Here is a 21726-nt window from a genome sequence, read left to right as displayed (position 1 = left end):
CCATTCAAACCACAGTACCCCTACTGCAAGTGTGGTGACATGCTTTTCTCTCGAGGGGCCAGGCCAAACTGCACTCAAAGATGCATGATTTGCCTCATGTACATACACAGTGGAGAAAATGCTCATGATTTACAATTTGGTATTACAGTACCCTATCTTACCCCATTTCTTGAGAAAATCTAAGTCTACCTTTTAGAAAGGAAGACGATTTGCTGCTAAGGCTTACCAAGTTAACTATCGTAAGGCTGAAAAGATAACTTCTAAACCAGACCATAGTATTTGTGTTTACAGTTAGTGAATTAACCAACAGCTAAAGGTTTGTGGAGGACTGGTCAAAGGGTGGGACTGGGGGTAGGATTCAGGTTGAGTACTATCACTTATCACAAATCGCATCAAGCTCTTTAAAAAAATAATGCATTTTTATCATAAATATTTAGAACAGATACTGGCATTAAAATCAGTACCTAAGTCAGAAGTCTGTCTTAAATGGTGAAAATATTTCAACAAACTTCTAATAATTCAAATCTTCCCAGGAGTACATAGTTTATAAATTAGTTTTAAATGGAAAAAAATATATTTTGAATGGGTAAGTCACCATTTTAGCAGATCATAAATAAGATCAAGACGTTGAAAATAAATTAATATACAAGTTTTTGCTTTCACTTTAACAAGATAAACTAACTTACATGGTATACTTTTCTAACAGGTATTAACTAGGTTTTTATAATTGTGCACTGGTTACCCCACTACCCCCATGCTAAATCTTCTTACATATCCTACACCTAGGGACAGAGGTACACAAGACAGACAGACATACACCTCAATGTGTGAGTCTGGCTGCTGCACACCATTTCCTTAGTTAGAGTGATGTTACAAATGCTGGTCAGGATCTATTAGTAATTTGTCAACCACATTACAAGTTAAGTACACTCGTGGTTAAGTGGATTAGGTTCCCAGGTGAGCTTTCTGTGACAGTGTTTACAGGGAACCTAACTACTATTGTTTCTGTGAGAAAATGTGCCCAGAGTCCCAAAGTTGACTAGAAGACTGGAATATAAGCCATATATGTATGGGGACTACTAATATGTGTCTATGTTTTGAAGAGAGGTCAAACGGTTAAAAGCACTGTTTTCAGAACTACTGGGTACTGAAAATAAATATTTGCCTTCTCCTTCACATATAAATTCATTTTAACTATAATTTCTAATATTGAGAACAAAAGAGTGAAGCCATTCAGACTAGTGAGACATAATTGGCTTGTGGGATTTAACAGATGTTTTATTAACTACCTAGCTTGAATCTGCTTACAAGGAAAAGAAAAATGTCTAATATGTAATGAATGAAAATAATGTTTATCCTAAGTCATTATTGAGTACAAATCCACAGCTTAACAATGTGATTTAAAAAGAAAGCAGGAGAGCATGCAACTGCTCTAACACACAGGGTTAGAAATAAAAGGTAAAAGTACATTTGTTTTGGTAATTCTAAATATACAAATATAGCATTTGCCAGATCTACCCTGTAGTGTAGCACTGCTTAATTTCCAAATATACAGTCATTCAAAAACTTTAAGGAAACATTAAAAATGTTCCAGGTTACTTTACTGAACTTCAAGGAATATTGTGTTGAGAGTTTAGAGCTAAAAATACTATTGTTTTAAAAGTTAAATGGCTAAGCAAATAATAAAAGTATCATTATTTTATTTCTTTTAAACCCCTAGATGGCTTTATGTTAAAGGGATTCATTATGTTAAAAGGAGACTGATTTGAAAATAGCAATCAGTTCCAGAATCAAAGTTGTCCTCTTGGTAGAAGGTCAAATTTTACAACACTTCCAAAGCATTTCCATATTAATCTATTCAAATAATTCTAAACAGTTTGATCGAGGGGGTCCCTATTTAACATTCCTTTTATTCTACACTGGCAGCTGGAATGGAACCCCTACAGGACTACTGTGGAAAAGTCCTCTAAGCTTTAATCTGACCCTTACTTTAGTGTTAAATTACTGACCTCTAGGGAATAAGGAATCAAAGGTATTAAGAGGCACAGAACTGATATTTTGGTCAGGGAGAAGGGTAAAGATTAAGTTGGAACATTTAGTCACTTCTACAATCAAGTCCTAACTATACCATAATGAAATCTCTATCAACTCTTGATTACTTCTCACCCTTTAGGAATTACATACTTTTACAGTGATTACATACTGAAGAAAATAAAGAAAAATATTTGAAAATACACGAAGAAATAGAAACATGGAATTTCTCACAAGGCCCTGGATCAAAAAAATTTACAAAAAGATCTTTTGAAAATAATCACTATTTGTGAGCTTATTAATACACAGAGATCATCACTTTGTTTAAACTAAGTCATATTAACTTACCAATAAAATAGTAAACAAACCAACATTTTAAACAATTTTATAAATTACTTGTCACTTCTTTTGTTAGTCATTCTCTCAACCATATACAAAAATAATGCTACAGGACTGTCCACCTAACCTGTCTCCATTTCTTGCAAAGTCCTGGGCCTTGGAAAGAGACTGGTCATCAATCTTCACTGTAGATATCCCCGGCAAAGGGCAGGTGCATGTGGCTTCCAGTGACATTGGGCAATCGGGATAAGTCTGGCAGGCTCTGGATCCGGGACCTGAGTTCTTTGCGCACCAGGGAAACTCTGGCTAACTTGCGCTTGTATTCCTGTAACATCAAACCACTTTCATTAGCATTCCTGGAGTTGAGAGAAGAACAATCTAGTTAATACTCTGCATAAAATCTGGTATTACACTCAGTTAATGCTGAATAAGAAAGGATGATTACAATGTTAGCATTAGGATCAAAGGAGGGACTTTGGAAATATACTGCTAGGTAAACTATTTTTATGAAAAACCACAATCTTTATCTTTTCTTTTTTTTTGAGAGTATGAGAGCACAAGCAGGAAGGGGAAAGGGCAGAGGGAGAAAGAACCTTAGGTTCTATGCCCAGCATGGAGCCCAACTCGGGGCTTGATCTCACAACCCTGAGATCATTATCTGAGCTGAAATCAAGAGTCAGATGCTAAATTGACTGAGCCACCCACAATCTTAAACAGTTGTCACACATCTGTGAAAAGAAAACTACCATATTAATAAACTTACCCTCAACATATAAGATTTTAGGGCACCTTTGAGCTTGGATAAGAAAAATCACATATCTGTTTTCACAAACCTAAACTGAACATTATTTTCTATTGTGAATGTTGGCAACAAACCACAGGAGTATTATCAGTACCTTTGAGTTTGTCTCCAACAGAAATGAGTGGCTACAATGTTATATTACATGTTCTTAAAGCTATCTTGAATACTGTTTATTTATTTACTTATTTGCCAGACAGCGAGAAAGAGAGAGAGAGAGAGAGAGAACATGCCGGGGTGGTGGCAGGCAGAGGGAGAAGACTCCTGCTGAGCAAGCAACCCAATGAGGGACTTGATCCCAGAATCCTGGGATCATGACCTGAGCCAAATGCAAATGCCTAACTGAACCACCCAGACGTCTTAATATTGTTTAAATTTATCATGACTTTGAAATTATGGTAGTTATTAGACCAACTAAATGTTATTTAATGTCTCAGTAAAGAAGCATATTTTATTATACAAATTTCATTATATCAACAACTGTATTTTATATATAATTGGTTTCCTTTGTAATGCTATGTCTTTTACTTTCCACATTAAAATACGGAACTTGAGGGGCACCTGGGTGGCTCATTGGTTAAAGCCTCTGCCTTCGGCTCAGGTCATGATCCCAGTCCTGGGATGGAGCATCACATCGGGCTCTCTGCTCAGCAGGGAGTCTGCCTCCTCCTCCCCTCTCTTTCTGCCTGCCTCTCTGTCTACTTGTGGTCTGTCAAATAAATAAAAATCTTAAAAAAAAAAAATAAAATAAATTTTTAAAAAACCTGAAATTTAGAAGGGGTCCAAAGCTTCACCAGACCACCAAAGGATTCCAATGGCCCAAAAAAAGGTTAGGAAAGCCTGCCAACAGTGGCCCAAAGACTCAGAGACTGGAAACCAATCAAAATCATATTTGGCTCAGAGGGAAACAGCCCATTCTCTACACTGGGAATCTCCTTTTAACTGCAGTTGCCAGATTTCCACATGGAAAGGGAGAATCCTTCTATGCTTCATCACCTAGTGGAGGTGAGATGTGAAAGAGGGAATCTAGAAAATGGGTATTCTTCCTTCTAGAAAAGATGAGAACTTTCTCCCTCCTTCTAACCAATAACCAAGGCTGACCTCATAAACAAGATAGAAAAACTTACTGATAAGCTTTCATTTTGGGCAGAAGGCTTATCCACAAAAAGCCATTAACTTTAGTGTTTCTCAACTCTGTACATAAGAATCAGCTAAGAGGGGCACCTGGGTGGCTCAGTGAGTTAAAGCCTCTGCCTTCGGCTCAGATCCTGGTCTCAGGGTCCTGGAATCGAGTCCTTCATTGGGCTCTCGGCTTGGCAGGGAGCCTGCTTCCCCTACCACCCCACTCTGCCTGTCTCTCTGCCTACTTGTGATCTTTGTCAAATAAGTAAATAAAATCTTTTTAAAAATTCAGCTAAGAAATTTTTGAATAAACAGATTTTTCAAGAGTACTTCAGTCCTACTACATATCAATTAAATGAGAATAATCTATGGAAGTGGGTCCAGAGTTAATGAATTTTGTAGAAGTTCCCAAAAGAATGCTAATACAGAGTTCTGAGCCACTTCTTTAGTTCTACCTACATGAAATCAACTTGTGAGGTTTCTTTGCATGACTGAGCCTCCTCCTTTAAAGAATAACCACATGTGAGGAAAGGGATTTTTAAGAATTACTAAAACTCAGCTGCTCTAAGGGAATGGGGGAGAGGAGAATTCTGAAGCACAGGGAACTGGGCACAGTAGCTGGCAAAGCAGGCAAGGCTGGAAAAGTTCAAGGACAGCTTTGGGTACAGAAGAGAGATTTCAATTCTTGCCATGTCTACATGTCCCTGCATCTCTAATTTATCATGAAGATCAAGATGGAGTAAAAGAGAAATCTAGAATCTCAAGGCATGATTTTCCCCTACCCCTATCCCCTTCACCAGTGATACACATTGGAACACCAAGTAAGTTTCAGCATAGTACCTCAGAGTGGCACACAAAAGATTACCACCAGAATATTTCACATTCTAGATGCATACTTCTCAGTAGGATCTCATTACACATGTCCACATTTAGCACATTTCTTTCTCAAAACACACTGGTATGGGGCAAACACTACTCTCCATTTGTCCCACTGTTCTTCGCTGAATCATTCTTTTTTTTTTTTTTTTAATTTAAAACATTTTTTTAAAAGATTTTATTTATTTATTTGTCAGAGAGAGAGAGAGAGCGAGCACAGGCAGACAGAGTGGAAGGCAGAGTCAGAGGGAGAAGCAGGCTCCCTGCGGAGCAAGGAGCCCGATGTGGGACTCGATCCCAGGACGCTGGGATCATGACCTGAGCCGAAGGCAGCTGCTTAACCAACTGAGCCTCATAAAGCACTCTGGGGTCAGCATGATATATTGAGATGCTGTTCAAACATATTCATAAGCAATTATTCTCTGCTAAAGAATATGTTTTGAGAAATGTCTTATGTACCTTTAGTGGTTATTATTGCTCACCCTAATTTCTAGTTTCTAGCATCCTCATAGGTTGTTCTTCAATAAAAATTTGATTCAAATGATACTGGCAACTAAAAGCCTTCAGCTAATTGGTATCTATTGCAAACAAAAAATTGGCAAATATGAAAGTATAAAAATATAAAAAGCTGCCATTTATTGAATGTCCATTACATGCTACGCATTAAAATAGAACTCATTTAATTCTCTCAATAATCTCATGAGAAGAGTTATTATCTTTCATACACATGTGAAGTCACACTTTTCCCAAATAGAAAGAAAAGTATGTAGTAGTCAAAAGCTTTTTCTACTGTCATAGGCAGGATCTCCTACCCAGAAGATTTAACGACCTGTGGCAAGCTGTGTGATGTGAGCCCAAAGAAGAAGGTGGATGAAACCTGGTATCTATCTGATAACATGACCCAGGCCATAGCCCTGAAAGTCTTAAATTACCCAACTAGGTGGTCTAGAAAGAGGCTACAAGATTCCACAGGTTGGTTTCGTACAGCCACAATGCTTACAAGAGGATGTATTACTTTGATTTGATGTACAATAATAGTACTTCTCTCAGATCAAAATCATCGCAGCACCATGAATGTAATCTCACAGCACTTTTACAGAAATGCTATCACAGCAGTCCCTGATATATGGCAAGTATAAATTTATTAATGGAGATACACCATTTAAAAAATGAACAAAGAAATGAGGTCTCCTGCCTCCACAAAGCTAACATTTCAGGAGGAAGGAGACGAAAAACATATAAATATTATTTCAGATATGAATACAGTAAAGAAAATTAAGTTGGGCCAAAGGAGAGTAAGAAGGATCCATGTAGGGGGAGAGTTAAGAGGGGATTAAAGATTCAAACTGTTGTTTCAGAACCACTGACCTAGAGGAGACTGACTTCCATGACAGCCTGAGGAGTTCAACTGACCCACCTCCTGGTGAAAACAGTTTCTAAAAACCATACTAGCCCTTTAAAGCTTCTGGAAATGATCCTAAAGACAAAGAACCTATGAAGAAATATCTGTTCCAGAAAAATACATTTGGTATGTGAACCAAGATGTTCCCTCCCTGCCTACTCCCAGTTAAGCAAGGCAGACCACTACAAGAACACAAGAATCACTCCCTGGCAGCTCCCAGAGGGCTTTCTTCCTGAGAGGGGCAAGGCATCAGCATTTGTGATGCTGCCCCCAGTTACCTGTTGCTAAGGCTGCCTCAGGATAGTGTAGTTAAGGGCCCAGGGGCTCTTCACTCTTTGCCTCTGTTGGTGAAACAGAGACTCTGTTTGGATGTGGCAAGCCAAGAATACTGGGACACTGACAACCCCTGCACCCCATTTGGGAGGTGATGCTCTAATCAGAAAGGGAAAGCTGAGATGAAAACAGGCTGCTACACCCCTCCTCACTCTTACTAAGAGCTGAACGCCTACAGCAGAGGTAACACTCAAACAAAGGTTTACCGTTGTCCCCATCCCTAGTTACAGACCCCTGACACAAAAGATTTTTGCCTGACAGAAGCAGGCAGTAAAACAGATAGAACATAAACTTGTCAATTTTAGTTACAACCACAAGGCAAGGAGAAGTTCAGGCCTAAGGGTACTGTCAAGAACAGTGGAAGCTATGGTGAAAGGCAATTAGGAGATTGTTAATAGGAACTAAATTGTAGGCCAACTAATTTGCAGGAGAGAAATAGGGAAGAAGACAGCTAGAAGGTGACTTTCTGATGTTAGAACAAATATCTAACACTGACCCCAGAAAGAAAATCAGTATTCTCAAAGAGTGCACTCCATGCTCACTGCAACATTATTCACAGCAGCCAAGATATGGAAACAACTAAGTTTCTGTCAACAGATGAAGGGATAAAGATGATAGGGTGCATACACATATAAAGGAATATTATTCAACTGGAAGAAAAAAGATAATTCTAGCATTTGCAAGTGGATAAACCTAGAGGATATTATGCTAAGTGAAACCAGAGAAAGATGAATACTATATAATCTCATTTACATGTGGAATCTTAAAAAAAAAAAAAAAAAAAAAGGAAAGAAAAGGTGAACTCAATAGAAACAGCAGAATGGTGGTTACCAAAACCTGAGATGTCAGGGGGAGATGGGGAGATGCTGGTCAAAGGGTACCAGCCTTCAGTTTTAAGATGAATAAGCTCTGGAGATCTAAGCTACAGCATTTTGACTATATTTAATAATACTGTGTTGTGTACTTGATATTTGCTGAAAGGAGACCTAAGTGTTCTCATCACACACACAAAACTATGTGACGTGATGGATGTGTTAATTACACTGAGTGTGGTGAAAACTTCAACAAAGTAGATATATATCAAATCATCACACTGTACAGTTTAAATATATACAATTTTATCTGTCCATTTTACTTCAAAGCTGGTAAAACCAAATCTCTTCTTATTCTATTAGTAAACCAACATTGCCCCTCAAACCCCCCAAAACTCCACGAAAACTCCTAGGCATGAAAGAGAAAACAGGGCGCCTGGGTGGCTCAGTGGGTTAAGCCGCTGCCTTCGGCTCAGGTCATGATCTCAGGGTCCTGGGGTCGAGGCCCGCATCGGGCTCTCTGCTCGGCAGGGAGCCTGCTTCCCTCCCTCTCTCTCTCTGCCTGCCTCTCCATCTACTTGTGATTTCTCTCTGTCAAATAAATAAATAAAATCTTTAAAAAAAAAAAAAAAAAAGAAAGAGAAAACAAAAATTATGGGTCCAGCGGCACACATGTACTGTATCAGGGTAAGTAAACCTGAGAAGTCAGTCAATAGGTAAAGCCATGGGCACCTGCGTGGCTCAGTGGGTTAAAGCCTCTGCCTCTGGCTCAGGTCATGATCCCAAGGTCCTGGGATTGAGCCTCGCACATGGGCTCTCTGCTCAGCAGAGAGCCTGCCCACCCCCACCCACGCCCCCCACCCTGGCTTCTCTGCCTACTTGTGATATCTGTCTGTCAAATAAATAAATAAAATCTTAAAAAAAAATAGGTAAAGCCAATACTGTTTTTTTTAAAATCCCTTTCATAATCTTCTCATTCTTTTCTTTTTTTTTTTTTTTAAAGATTTTATTTATTTATTTGACAGAGAGAAATCACAAGTAGATGGAGAGGCAGGCAGAGAGAGAGAGAGGGAAGCAGGCTCTCTGCTGAGCAGAGAGCCCGATGCGGGACTCGATCCCAGGACTCTGAGATCATGACCTGAGCCGAAGGCAGCGGCTTAACCCACTGAGCCACCCAGGTGCCCCTTCTCATTCTTTTCTAACTAAACCTGCATTTTGCAAAAACAGCTTTCAAAAAATTTATTTTGTGTTTAAATTTTTTTCCTAAATGAATTTAATTGTTTCAGCTTCAAAGAAAGGGAAGAACTTGAATTTTAAAATTTAAGATAAAAAATTCCTCCAGAACAAAACCATTTAGAAATCAAGCCCCTTCCCTTAGCAATAAATATGAAGCTGACATATACTGCTTTTACTGCAAACGTATAGTTCTGTTTATCCTGCCAGTATGAAAAACTTTTGATGCAAATCAAAACCACAAAGATCACACTTCACACCTACAATTATGGCTATAATAAAAAAGACAGACAAGGGGCGCCTGGGTGACTCAGCTGGTTAAACATCTGACTTGATTTTGGCTCAGGTCATGATCTCAGGGTCGTGAGATCAAGCCCCCATATCGGGCTCTTTCCCTCTCTCACACCCAACCCCCACTCCCATGTGCACGCTCATTCTTTCTCTCAAATAAGTAAGTGAAAAGAAAAAAAAAAAGACAGACTGAAACAAGTGCTGCAAATGTGGAGAAACGGGAACCCTTACACACACTGCTGATGAAAATGTAAAGTGGTCTGTAATTCCTGAAAAGACCATACAGAGTTACCACATAACCCATCCATTCAACTCCTAGGAATATACAAAAGAGAAATGAAAATGTATGGCCACACAAAAATTTTAACATGAATGTTCACAGTAATTCATTATAGCCAAAAAGGAGGAAAAACAAATCTAAATGTCTCTCAACTGATGAACAGAGAAACAAAATATGATATACTTCTACCATGTAATATTACTTGGCCAGAAAAAGAAATAAAGTACTGATATATGCTACAACATGAAAGACCCTTGAAAACATGCTAAGTTAAAGAAGCTAGCTAAATAGACTATATACTGTATGGTTCCATTTATATGAAATCTCCAGAAGAGCCAAATTTATAGAGCAAAGCTTAGGGTTTGGGGTGGATTGAAGTGGAAATGGTTATGAGGTTTCCTTTAGAGTGGATAAAAATGATCTAAAATTAAAAATCGTAGTGATGGCTGCAAAATCCTGTAAATATATTTAAAAACTGTACACTGTAGGAGTGCCTGGTTGACTCAGTCGGTAGAGCATGTGACTCCTCTGATTTGCAGGTTATAAGTGGGAACTCTCTGTTGGGTGTAGAGATTACTTAAAAATAAATTCTTAAAAAAAAAAAACCAACAAAACCCTGTACATTGTCACATGGTATGTGAATTAAATCTCAATAAAAATATTAAAGGAAAGGGAAAAAAAGGCTTTGTGAGTTAGTCTAAGAATCTTAGTGCCACAAATAATATATATGTATATTTTTAAAGATTTTACTTATTTGAAAGAGAAAGAGATCATGCTCAAGAGGAGGAACAGAGGGAGACAGAGTCTGTGCTAAAAGCGGAGCTCAATGTCGGGCTTGCTCTCATGACCAGAGCTGAAATCAAGAGTCAGATGTTTAACCAACTGAGCCACCAAGGCACCCCCAAATAGTATTGTTTTTAATGGGAAATGAATTCCAAGTTCTGCTACTTTACTAAGAAATTCACTTTAAAAAAAAAATTTCAAGGATAAGAGTGAACCTGTGTTATTCTAGGTGCAATAAATACCAAGCTCATACAATATAAATACTGTCCACCAAATTCCAACCTGACTTCTTGGAAAGCCTAATCTGTTACTGCAAATATTATATAAAAACCAGTGATGAACATGAGTGATAGTCAAAAGGGTCAAACAAAAGCAATGCCATAGAAAATAAACATTGTTTATAATAACTACTCTCACGAGGCCCTATAGCTCAGGGATTAGAGCACTGGTCTTGTATAATAACTACTCTCTATACATCACCTGTACCTTACAACACCTACTAATTTACATACCAACATTACAGATGACAGTATTCTGACTTGAGATTCTAGCTCACTGCATATTTCATTTTTTCAAAAAATTCATCATTCTGTTATTTGATATTGAATTCAAAGGTCTCAACTGATCTACTCCATACTTCAGTTCAACGTTTCTTGAGTATCTACTATAGAAGGTACCAGTCACTACGTTAGGAACACCAAGATGAATCATAATCCTCACCTAGAAGAATATACAATTTAATGGGCATGCAAAAAATGAATATTACAATAAATTATGATGTATTCCATTAGATGCAAAAACCACTTTCTGTGACACACCAGAAATGGAGGATGGAGCACTCTGCCACACTACATAGACCAGGGAAGGTTTTCAGAATTGAGGAAATGTGAGAAGAACATAATAGGACATGGGAACAGCAAGACAGCAGGGCAGTGAGAATGAAGGGCACGCTATGTGCCAATTCACTACCACCACAGAGCATGGTGCAACACGAAGAAATTAATTTCATTAGCAAATACAGCCACATTTAAGAGGACAAACCTGAGGAAGAATCCTAATTAGGAGTTTACTGCAAATGTCTAGGAAAGACAGACTAGGGCCTGAACCAAGCCAGAAGTAGAAGAGCACGTCACAAACTACACTGTACGTCAAGCAGCAATGCACTTTTTTTTTTTTAAAGATTTTATTTATTTATTTGTTAGAGTGTGAGAGAGAGCACAGGCAGGCAGAGTGGCAGGCAGAGGCAGAGGCAGAAGCAGGCTCTCCGTGGAGCGAGGAGCCCGACATGGGACTTGATCCCAAGACACTGGGGTCATGACCTGAGCCAAAGGCAGCCGCTTAACTGACTGAGCCACCCAGGCATCCCAGCAATGCACTTTATAAACTACACTGTGTGCATGCAATACCTTAATTCAAAAGACAAAAACAATTTGTAGTAAGAAAAATTAGCAAGACTGGTTATAGTTCTCATGTGAAGAATGATGAGATTTCAAGCTTGATGAGTAGTTGGATGGAGATGCTATGATCTGAGATAGCAAAGACAGGTAGAAAATCGTTCAATATTCAGTATGTGAAGTGTGTTACCCTTGGGACTTCTATTAGAAGGCACTTGGAAATGTGGTTCTAGCATTCTGGAAGTAAGATTTGGGCTTCAGAGGCAGCAAATAAAAACCTATCTATAAACCGTGAGACATGCAGGAGCCCATTAGGCCTTTATGAGTACATATATAGAAATGTTTCTGAGCCACCTTACACCATTTTGCTTCTCCCTTCCCCCACTCTATCTTCTGTATATCTGTCATCACACAAGATACTGTCAATCTTTGCTTTTTGTGGTTTCAGAAAAAAATTAAATGTATATTGACCTGATTTACTGAATCCACATGATTCTATGATTCTAATATACACCAAAACACGGCATGTCCCCTCCCATTCCTGGTAAGAATCACACAAGAAAGAGAAGTAGGCTAATGACGGAAGGCAGAAATGTTCCTAGTATTAAAAAGGACTAAAAAAAAAAAAAAAGCAGTGAAAGTTAATCAGGAAGCCTACATGTGGAAAGGTTTGAACTTTTTTCCTTAGGAAATTACTAATTTTCCCAACTATTTTGGGACTATGTTCTAGTACTAATTTGGTACTATGACTATCCAACCCTCAGAAGAACTATATACCATTCACATCCACTATGTGAAGAACCCAGTAATCATCCTTAACCAATGTAGTAACTGCTCTCCAAGTTCTTATGAGAGAATTCAATATAAAGAGGTATAATTTGAAGTTTCAAAAAGGTCCATTTAAAGCATTTCATAATTGCAAAGTTTAATGGATTCTCACTCCTAAAGTATGGCTGTACCTGGTGACTTATTTCCAAAGAGAAGAGTATGAAAAGGGGAATAAATCAACTAACTTTACAGTGGAGAACCCAGACAAACAATGCCTCAACAAAGTGATCTACGGCACATCAACACTGATAGGTGATTTGATAGTTAAGTACCTTGACAAAATGTGATGAAAATGGCACTTGACCTCTGCGTCTTCCTCCTTCCTTCCTTCATTCCAGTCTAATTTTGAGAAAAACATCAGACAAATCCCAACTGAGGGACATGTCATGAAATTCCCGAGCAATATTCCCCAAAACTATCAAGATCATCAAACACAAGGAGAGTCAAAAAAAAGTGTCACAGCCAAGAGTCCAAGGAGACATGACAAATAAAATGTAATATGATAACCCAGATGGGATCCCTGGACAGAAAAAGGATATTAGGTAAAATTTTAAAAAATCTGAATAAAGTGTGGAATTTAGTTAATAAAAATTGGTTCACTAATTATGACAAACATACTAACATAACATACTAACATAAAATATTAACAGGGGAAACTGAATATGAAGTATAACGAGAACTCTCTGTACTGTCTTCATAGCTTTTCTGTGAACTTAAAATCGTCTAAGATAAAAAGTTTATTTAAAAAAATCTAATGGACAAAATAAACATTTTCCCAGGTTACTGAAGCCCCTTTGCCTACATTCTTACCTTAATCTTCACAAAAGATTAAAAGACAGGGATCACTATCCCTGTTTTACAGATGAGAAAACAGATGTAGGAAACTCAGCATAAACTGCTCAAGTCAGAAATGCCTGACACCAGCCACACAACACATTTTATTTAATAACATTCATCAAAATTAATGAATAATAAATAGATCTTCATTATTCTCAACAAATGCTACAACCACCACCACTCAGAAAGATGATACAATAAAAAACTATTCAAGATCTTTTGTAGAATACCATTTATATTAAATTATCTAAATTCTGATGCGGATTTGTTATGAATATTGCAGGACGATCTGCAACTTCAGCCTCCAAATAACACAGTAAAGCAACACACAACATTTACAACAAATAACGAGGGATTCTGTAGTATTAAACCTGCTCTGAACACAAAATTTTTCTGTAGCCAAAAATGATACAAATTTCTCTTCAGAAGCTTTTGTCCAAATTATTTTTACCTGCCCCGGATCTGCATCCAATTTCTATCTATCCTGTAAGGGCCAGCTTAAATCTCAAGCCCTCCAACCGAACTTTCTCAGATTACTTCCTCCACACTGAACTTTGACTACTACCTGATCACTCAACAACATCCTGCTCTGACATGCTACTGACTATTCACATACTACACATATAGGGTATACTAGAAAGTTGATGAACACTGAGAACACCAATAACAACAGAAAACAATTCTAGTCATTTGAATAGCTAAAACCCTTACACATAGAGTTACATTTCTTAAGAAATGCAACATTCATAAGAAAATACAGATATTTTCATTAATGGTTCAGCTACAACCTTTTATATTTTTAAGATTTATTTATTTGGGGGGGGGGGGGAAGGGCAGAGGGAGAGAAAATCCTTAAGCAGACTCCCCACTGAACGGCAGAGCCTGACAAGGGCTGGCCTGATGCAGGCTGATCTCACAACATTGTGATCATGACCGGAGCCAAAACCAACAGTCAGCCACTCAATTAACTGAGCCACCCAGGCACCCCAAAAATTATTTTTGAAAAGAGGATCTAAATCAAGTGAAAAATTTACCTGAGTGCTTTTCTACTAGGAACAAATGATATTTAAATTAACTAGAGAACCAACTTTGCATCTTTTCCTTCTACAAATTCTTTTGTCTTAACCACCTATTTAGCCAAAAGCTATTTACAGTATTTTAAATGAGACACATCATAAATCCATAAATGCTTTTTATTTTTATTTTATCTTTTTTTAAAAGATTTTATTTATTTATTTGACCAGAGAGAGATCACAAGTAGACAGAGAGGCAGGCAGAGAGAGAGAGAGGGAAGCAGGCTCCCTGCTGAGCAGAGAGCCTGATGTGGGACTCGATCCCAGGACCCTGAGATCATGACCTGAGCCGAAGGCAGCGGCTTAACCCACTGAGCCACCCAGGCGCCCCATAAATGCTTTTTTTTTTTTTTTTATTTATTTACTTGAGAGAGAGACAGTGAGAGAGAGCATGAACGAGGAGAAGGTCAGAGAGAGAAGCAGACTCCCCATGGAGCTGGGAGCCCGATGCGGGACTCGATCCCGGGACTCCAGGATCATGACCTGAGCCGAAGGCAGTCGTCCAACCAACTGAGCCACCCAGGCGTCCCCCCATAAATGCTTTTTAAAAGTAATCTCTACACTCAATGTGGAGCTCGAATGCACGACCCCAAGATCAGGAGTCACCCACTCCACCGACTGAGCCACCCAGGGGCCCTGTAAGTCTGTAACTATTACGTACACACTACAGTTCCTAGTAATGTGTGTGTTATATATCCAAAACTCTACAAGAGATAGGTTTCCCAGTACCCCAGGCTTCCTCAAACCACCTCTCTCAACTTTTAATCACAATTTTCCAAATTTTAATTAGCTAACTGCCACCTTTTATTTCTTCACAGGTTACCTATTCTGTTTATATAGTATTATTTAAATGAACTCACTTTTTAAGAGCTTCATTCTAAGTAACAACATTCATATAATCACAGCTTTGTTGTGCTACTTGGAATTTCACTCACACACTAAAATAACTACTAGAATAAATGTTCTCAGGCAGCACGTGGCAGGAGTAGCACTGAGCCAATTTATATCTCCTTAACTATTTCCCTCTTTTAACAAGGCCTACATTTCTATCCTTTACTTGCTAAAACTATATGTGTTATTTCACTTACAGATACACACATGTGTCTCCATCCCAAAGGCCAAAAGCTTTTTATTACCATGTACTTCAGCCTTAATGCATTAGGTGTGATGTCATGTGTGGACTGAAAGTGGGTTAGAGCTAGCTTGAATTCTGAACTACCTTTTGAAAACCCTTTCTTTACAACTGAGTATGTATTGTCTAATCTTCTCCATGTTAGAAAACCTTTAAGACCAGACACTACCACAGAAACTTTTTCTACTTTAGCCACACACTAACTTCCTGAGCCACTACTTAGTTACTTCTGAACTTAAATACTATTACACTCTTATCTAGTCTTCACATCCATAATTAGGGTGAAACACACTTTGTGTCCAGCAGAGCACTGGATATGAACAGGTCTCTAGTCAATACTTCTGGGCATGAAGTCAGAAGATTTGGGTGTGAGTACTGCCTCCTCAGTGTAATACCCATGTGACTCTAGGCAATGATTCCATGAGATTATCTAAGCCTCAGGTGTTTTCTTTATAAAACAGGGAGACCTATTTTATAGGGAGGTGGGGATTAAATAAATTAATGTACAAGTTTCCAAATAATTAAGTATTATATAACTTGTGATTACCATTCTGGGATGGTACCAAAACCATCTTGCACTAAGAAGAGCTAAGAAAATCAATGCCCCCAAATTGGAGTTCTTCCTCATTTTAGGGCTGACCCAGATACTGTTTTTCTAAAATTCCAGTTGCTTTAAATGCTTTATTTCTGAATTTAAATATTTATATTTAAATATAAGTAGCATCTGTTTTTCTGCAGATGTTACTAATAATTCGACTCTTAGGCCATACTTGACAGTGACTTCTTTAAAAAGCCTTAAGAGAAGAATTTCAAGTGCATCCACATGTGGTCATTAAAAACTGGGTAACAACTGCAAGCATCAGGCCTGACATGTTACAGCCCCTTTCTCCCTATCCGCTGAGAGCTGCTGTAGCAGGAGGAATGCATCAAGCAGGAAGCCCAATATGGATTCTACTTAGCAAGCTGTGCAGCATTTGCAGGATGCAAATCTGAGCATAGCCCAGGCTTCAGAATGCTCTGAAAACAAAGCTTTGAGAAGTCACTCTCACTTTTCATTTGTGAAATCAATCCTCATGGTCCTTTCCAAGAACAATGTGATGGGACTGGGTAACACCCAATAAAAATATATATTAGGATTTTTTTTTTTTCCAGCAAGGGAAAGAGGGAACATCTGAGCATGATGGTTAAAGACTTTACCCAACATTATTTCTTAACGATAGATGTAGTGGTGTAGTATTTCCATGACACCTTGTTTCCAAAGTATTTCCAAAGGCGCATCTTTGCAAATATCTAAGCAATTTAATTTCTCCATGTGTATCTTAATATATCCATCTTTAGTCTGAAATCTGCTTGATTAAGTTCTATTTAAAATTCACATTTTATCATTCTCACCAGTCTTTATTGTAACTAAATATTTGGTAATTAAAATAAGTAAATTCTTGGGTCAGAAAAGAACAAATTAGTGTTGAGGGTAGAGTTAGTTATCCTCATGCAAAACAGTACTGAGACATAATTTTTATATTCTAGAACCAATCTTTACAATCTTGGCTCTTTTTATTTGTGCTCTTGCAGATACCTAAATAGTTTTGTTCTTTGACGTGTATTTCACTTGCCTTCCTTAAAATGTTAACATAACACATCTTTCTTAAGCCTCTGCCTTCAATATAACTATAAGCTTTGATTATCTCTCAGGATTCACTATACTTGACTTCATTTTGGTTACCCTGTTGTTGAGGCTCTTTGCTAAGATAGACAGGAAATGTTGATTAAGTTTTGATCAAGACTTAAAAAAAAAATTGTACAGGGTTTTGTTAGTTTTTACCAAGACCAAAAAATTCCATGTTAGAGACTTTCTGAGACTGGGAGTAGCTAAGTGTATTGCCATCTCCAGGAAAAAGATCGGATGGCAGATAAAGGTATTTAGTGGTTTGCTCTGTCCTCTGTAAGTACCCAAATTTCACTTGGGATCTAATCCTGCTTTTGATAACCTTTAAAAAAATATAAATGCAGTTATCAAATCCTTTATTTCCTTTCAGATCACATTCCTGACAAAGCCATTTTTCCTTGATTATGTACCTAAGTTTTACCATTTAATGGAAAATACTTCAGTGTAAATAATCTCTAACAAACCTCTGAAGGCTTACCCTCATTCTCTAGGTAAGTTTTCTAAAAGCAGATTTTATTTTAAAAACATCCCCGAAATAAGTAATTCCTACCTGTTAATAAGTTATAAATCTATACTGCAAAGGTTTATTAGCCTTCTAAATTGTTAACAAGTGAAAAAAAGACGGTTTCCTCAGGGACTCTATTTTTTTCTACAAGGAATCCAATCACCTGGTTATAAACTGGGTTTTGGGAAATCAATGCTAACTTGTAATAAGGGTAGATACTGTTAAAAATAAGCTTTCTACATTTCTAGATGTAATCCAGCATATTGTGATCTTAACTAAAATTTTGATGTGCTTACTAAATGCCAGCCATTGTTCTAAGTGGTCCATTTAATCTTCACAGGTAGAAACTATTATTATCCATGCATTACATATAATGAAACTAAAGCACAATTAACCACTGATTAAGGAACTTCTCCCCAAATCAAGAGATTAAGGAGCAAAAAGGAATTCAAACCTAGACAGTCTGGGTTCAGAGTCCTCATGCTTAATCATTATGCTTTCACATCTTGAAATTATTAATAGGATGGGTATTCTGAAGAAGTACGTTATCCAAATAAAAGTTACTTTACATCAAATACAGGATCACCACAGTGTCAGGACCAAGTGCTGGCTGTAAAACATAATCCTACAAATTGTGACTTTTATTAGGTAGTCTAATTCTGCCATTTAAACATCTCTGGACTTCCCAGTACTGGAGTTTTCCTTTTCTCATGAATAATAGCATATGGGCCTTAACGCTAATTTTTTTTAAACACAGAAAGGACCAATAATAGTAAAAGCAATAACAGAGAAGACACAAGGGAAATGACATAAGAAAGGGAGCTAGTAAACTTAGGAGTGATGACCAATATTCCAGAAAAGCAGAACCTACTAATAATTATCAGTTTTTATTTTGGTGGGGAAGAGGTTGTCCAGGAGCTAAAAGCATGTAAACTAATTCTGTTTATTTAATAACTTAAAAATCAAGTTGGGTGGAGTAATATAAGTCAGTGAGCTATAACTATCAAGTCAATTTTTCCTTCTATTTCTACAGATATTTAAATGACGAAGTAGACTTAATTACACTATTTCAGCCTCACTCCCCCAGTATGTATCTATCTAGTCACTAAAGAATCACACTATCTCAGGGTCATAAAGGTGAGCTATCTAACAAACTGGGTGTCTTATGAAACACTGTTACACTCTGACTTTCTAACAGGCAAACCAAAAGTCAGAGATTCTGAGCTGTTTGGGAGCAAAAATAGTTTCTTGGCTACATTCCCCCTCCAACCCTTAATATGTTCATGTTCGGAGCAAAGCTCCAAGAGCAAAATATGATTTATAACGCTCCTCAAAACCACTGAATACATCCTATCCATCTCCCAGGGCTAATAGTTTATAAATAAAATACGAACAGTAAACCAACAATCCGCTTATCCTGGTCATTCAACCTCTTCTTCATCACTTCAAACAGCAAACTCATTACTTTATCCTTCACTTTTGAGGAACAGTTTCACTGGATATAAAATTCTAGGTTGATGAAGTTTTTCTTTCAACACTTTTCATCCCTCTTCCCTTCCTGCTCAAGTGATTCTGCTGAGAATCCTGCTGTAATTCTTGTTCTATAAAGAGTTCTTCCTTGCCCCTCCTGTTTCTTCCAAGGTTTTGTCTTTGGCTTTCTGCAGTTTGAAAAAGACATGCCTAAGTGTAGACTGTAGGGTTTTTTGGTATCCTGCCTAGTATCTGTCCTTGGAATTTCCTAGATCAGTGGTTTGATGTCAGTCATTAACTTTGAAAATTCTTGGTCATTACTTCAAATATTTCTTCTGCTTCAATTGTTTTCCTTGTGTTCCAAGTACGTGTGAAATCTTTCCAAATTATCCCACAATTTTTCAATGTTCTATATTGGATTTCTTCCCCCCCCCCTTTTTTTTTTATTTCAGTTTGGAATTTTCTATTGACCTATTATCAAATTCACTGATACTTTCCTCAGCAGTGTCCAGTCTATCGAGATGACCATAAAAGGCACTCATCACTTGTGTTTTTTTATTTCTAGCATGGTATCTACTTTTCCATTAGAATTATTAACACATTAACCAGTCAAATTCTTTGTCTGATAGTTCCAAAAGTTGTGTCCTACATGAATCTGTTTGGTCTCTTCAGGCTGCTTCTTGACTTCTGGCATGCTCTGTAATTTTTTCAAAAGCTGAACATGATTATCATTTAACAGGAACTGAAGTAAGCAGGTCTTTATTATGAGGTTTTACCTTCTTTTGACCAGGAGATGGGCTGTGTTTGCTGTAGATACAGATGGCAGAGGCTGAAACTCAGTACTTTATATTAAACAGTCCTTTACATTAGTGAATTCTAACTAGCAGAATGGTTTTGTCACCTGTAATATATTCAGTAGTCCTAGCTGTACTCTCTTATCTAAACCCAACTCCCCTTATAGTTTTCTATCTTCTGATAGTTTCATGTGGAGATAGCACATAAATTATGCCTGTCCCCAAGTCTGATCTTCGATATCCCCATTTCCTTCAGGTGTCCTTCAAAGTACTGTTTCTAATTCCTATGTCATCTTGGCCCCTGCCTCTGAATACATTGCAGTTAATTCCTTTTGCTAATGTGGAATCCAGAGTTGAGTAAGAAACCCATCAGTGACTGAACAAGCATCCAATGAAACCAAATGTACCTGCCATAATCTGAATGCGTAAGTGTATCTTAACACTGTTTAAGCCAGCTATGTCATCACCATGTTAACTGTTCCATGACTGGTGCTTCCTCTCATGAAGTGAGGCCAAGCTGGGTCCTGACCATACTGACACTGTGAGCTCAGGAAGAACTGACTGGAAGTTTTTAAGCAGAGAAAGCAATGCAAGATTTCCAGAGACCCCATTCAATTTGCACTGGTTATGGAACAATGGTCATCAAACTGTGAACTATTATTAGTCTCAGAGGTAACCCTAAACTGCAGTTGTAAGCAAATCTATGTACATGTTGGATTTTTCAAAGCTTCTGGCAACTCAAAAAAAGGTTAAGAATGCCCATATTCTTCTAGTACTCTATAATCTGATTTTCATGAACACTTTTTAAAAAATTAAAACACCCTAAACACACTTACAGTCCTGCAAGTCAAATGATATCTACCATCTCATTAGGAATTAGAATACAAAACTGTAGCAATATTACTGTATGTTACTGTGTTATTATGTAGCATAATGTTAAGTCTAGCATCTAATAGGTCACCAAACTCATCAAGTTTACAGATAATGAACTGCCTCACTATCTGTGCCTTTTGGTATGTAAATTGTTTTAAAAAGTATAGTTAAAAAATAAAACATAATGTTTACTAATGCTAAAAACCTCCCAAGAATATTATTTCATATTGGAATCAGATGACTGGGATCTTAGAGAAAGATTCCAAGAAGAACAGGCTTTGCTCTGAAGCAATTAACTTTCTCCATAAACTGATCTAAACACGACCAGATTTAAGAGATGCTTTACAAAGAATTCTTGCTTTAGGAAGCTAAGTCTGACAGCATTCTATGAGATGGTTAGTATAAATGATTCACAGTACTCCATATATTTTTTAATTGACTTAACTATGTAAGAGGTTTACATTTTACTTAAATCCGATATATGCAATATTAAAATTATCAAGACTTAAGTTCTATTTTTAACACAAATCTTACTTCCAAAGCAAGGAGTGGATAAATTAGATGGCATAGTAACCAGTAATATCGCTCCCCTAATAAATTACAATGGGATACTGAAGGAATTGGACTTAGGCAATAACTTTTTATTAAACCAATAACTTAAATATTCTTGATAGTACTTATCTCTCCACAATTTTGTCAGACACCTAGTTCTTTAAATAAGTCCGAGAAGTATAACTTATTTAACCCAATGTGGATAAATGGTCTTTGTTTTTTCCATTAAATTTCCACTCCTATCTGAAATGAAGGAAACAAACAAACAAATAAATGCTGACCAGCAGCTGTAAGTGTTAAG

The 21726-nt window shown here is 37.4% G+C and overlaps 1 protein-coding gene across 3 annotated transcripts in view; it reads right to left on the bottom strand.

Annotated features, from left to right (window-relative positions):
• Nucleotides 1-21726, bottom strand: part of RPRD1A (regulation of nuclear pre-mRNA domain containing 1A) — a 72393-nt gene that overhangs the window by 802 nt on the left and 49865 nt on the right. Inside the window, exon 7 of one of the 3 annotated variants that reach the window (XM_059138896.1) lies at nt 1-2695. This exon is cut by the window's left edge and continues 802 nt beyond it. In XM_059138896.1, the coding sequence (XP_058994879.1) occupies nt 2546-2695 (150 nt within the window). In that variant the 3' untranslated portion in view covers nt 1-2545. The remainder of the gene's footprint in view (nt 2696-21726) is intronic. The other 2 variants (XM_059138897.1, XR_009345770.1) reach the window with 2 other exon arrangements.

Source organism: Mustela lutreola, chromosome 11 (genome assembly GCF_030435805.1).
Source record: "Mustela lutreola isolate mMusLut2 chromosome 11, mMusLut2.pri, whole genome shotgun sequence".
Taxonomy (NCBI): Eukaryota; Metazoa; Chordata; class Mammalia; order Carnivora; family Mustelidae; genus Mustela; species Mustela lutreola.
Note: the sequence above shows the minus strand (reverse complement) of the source record. Positions and strands in the feature narration are given on the sequence as shown.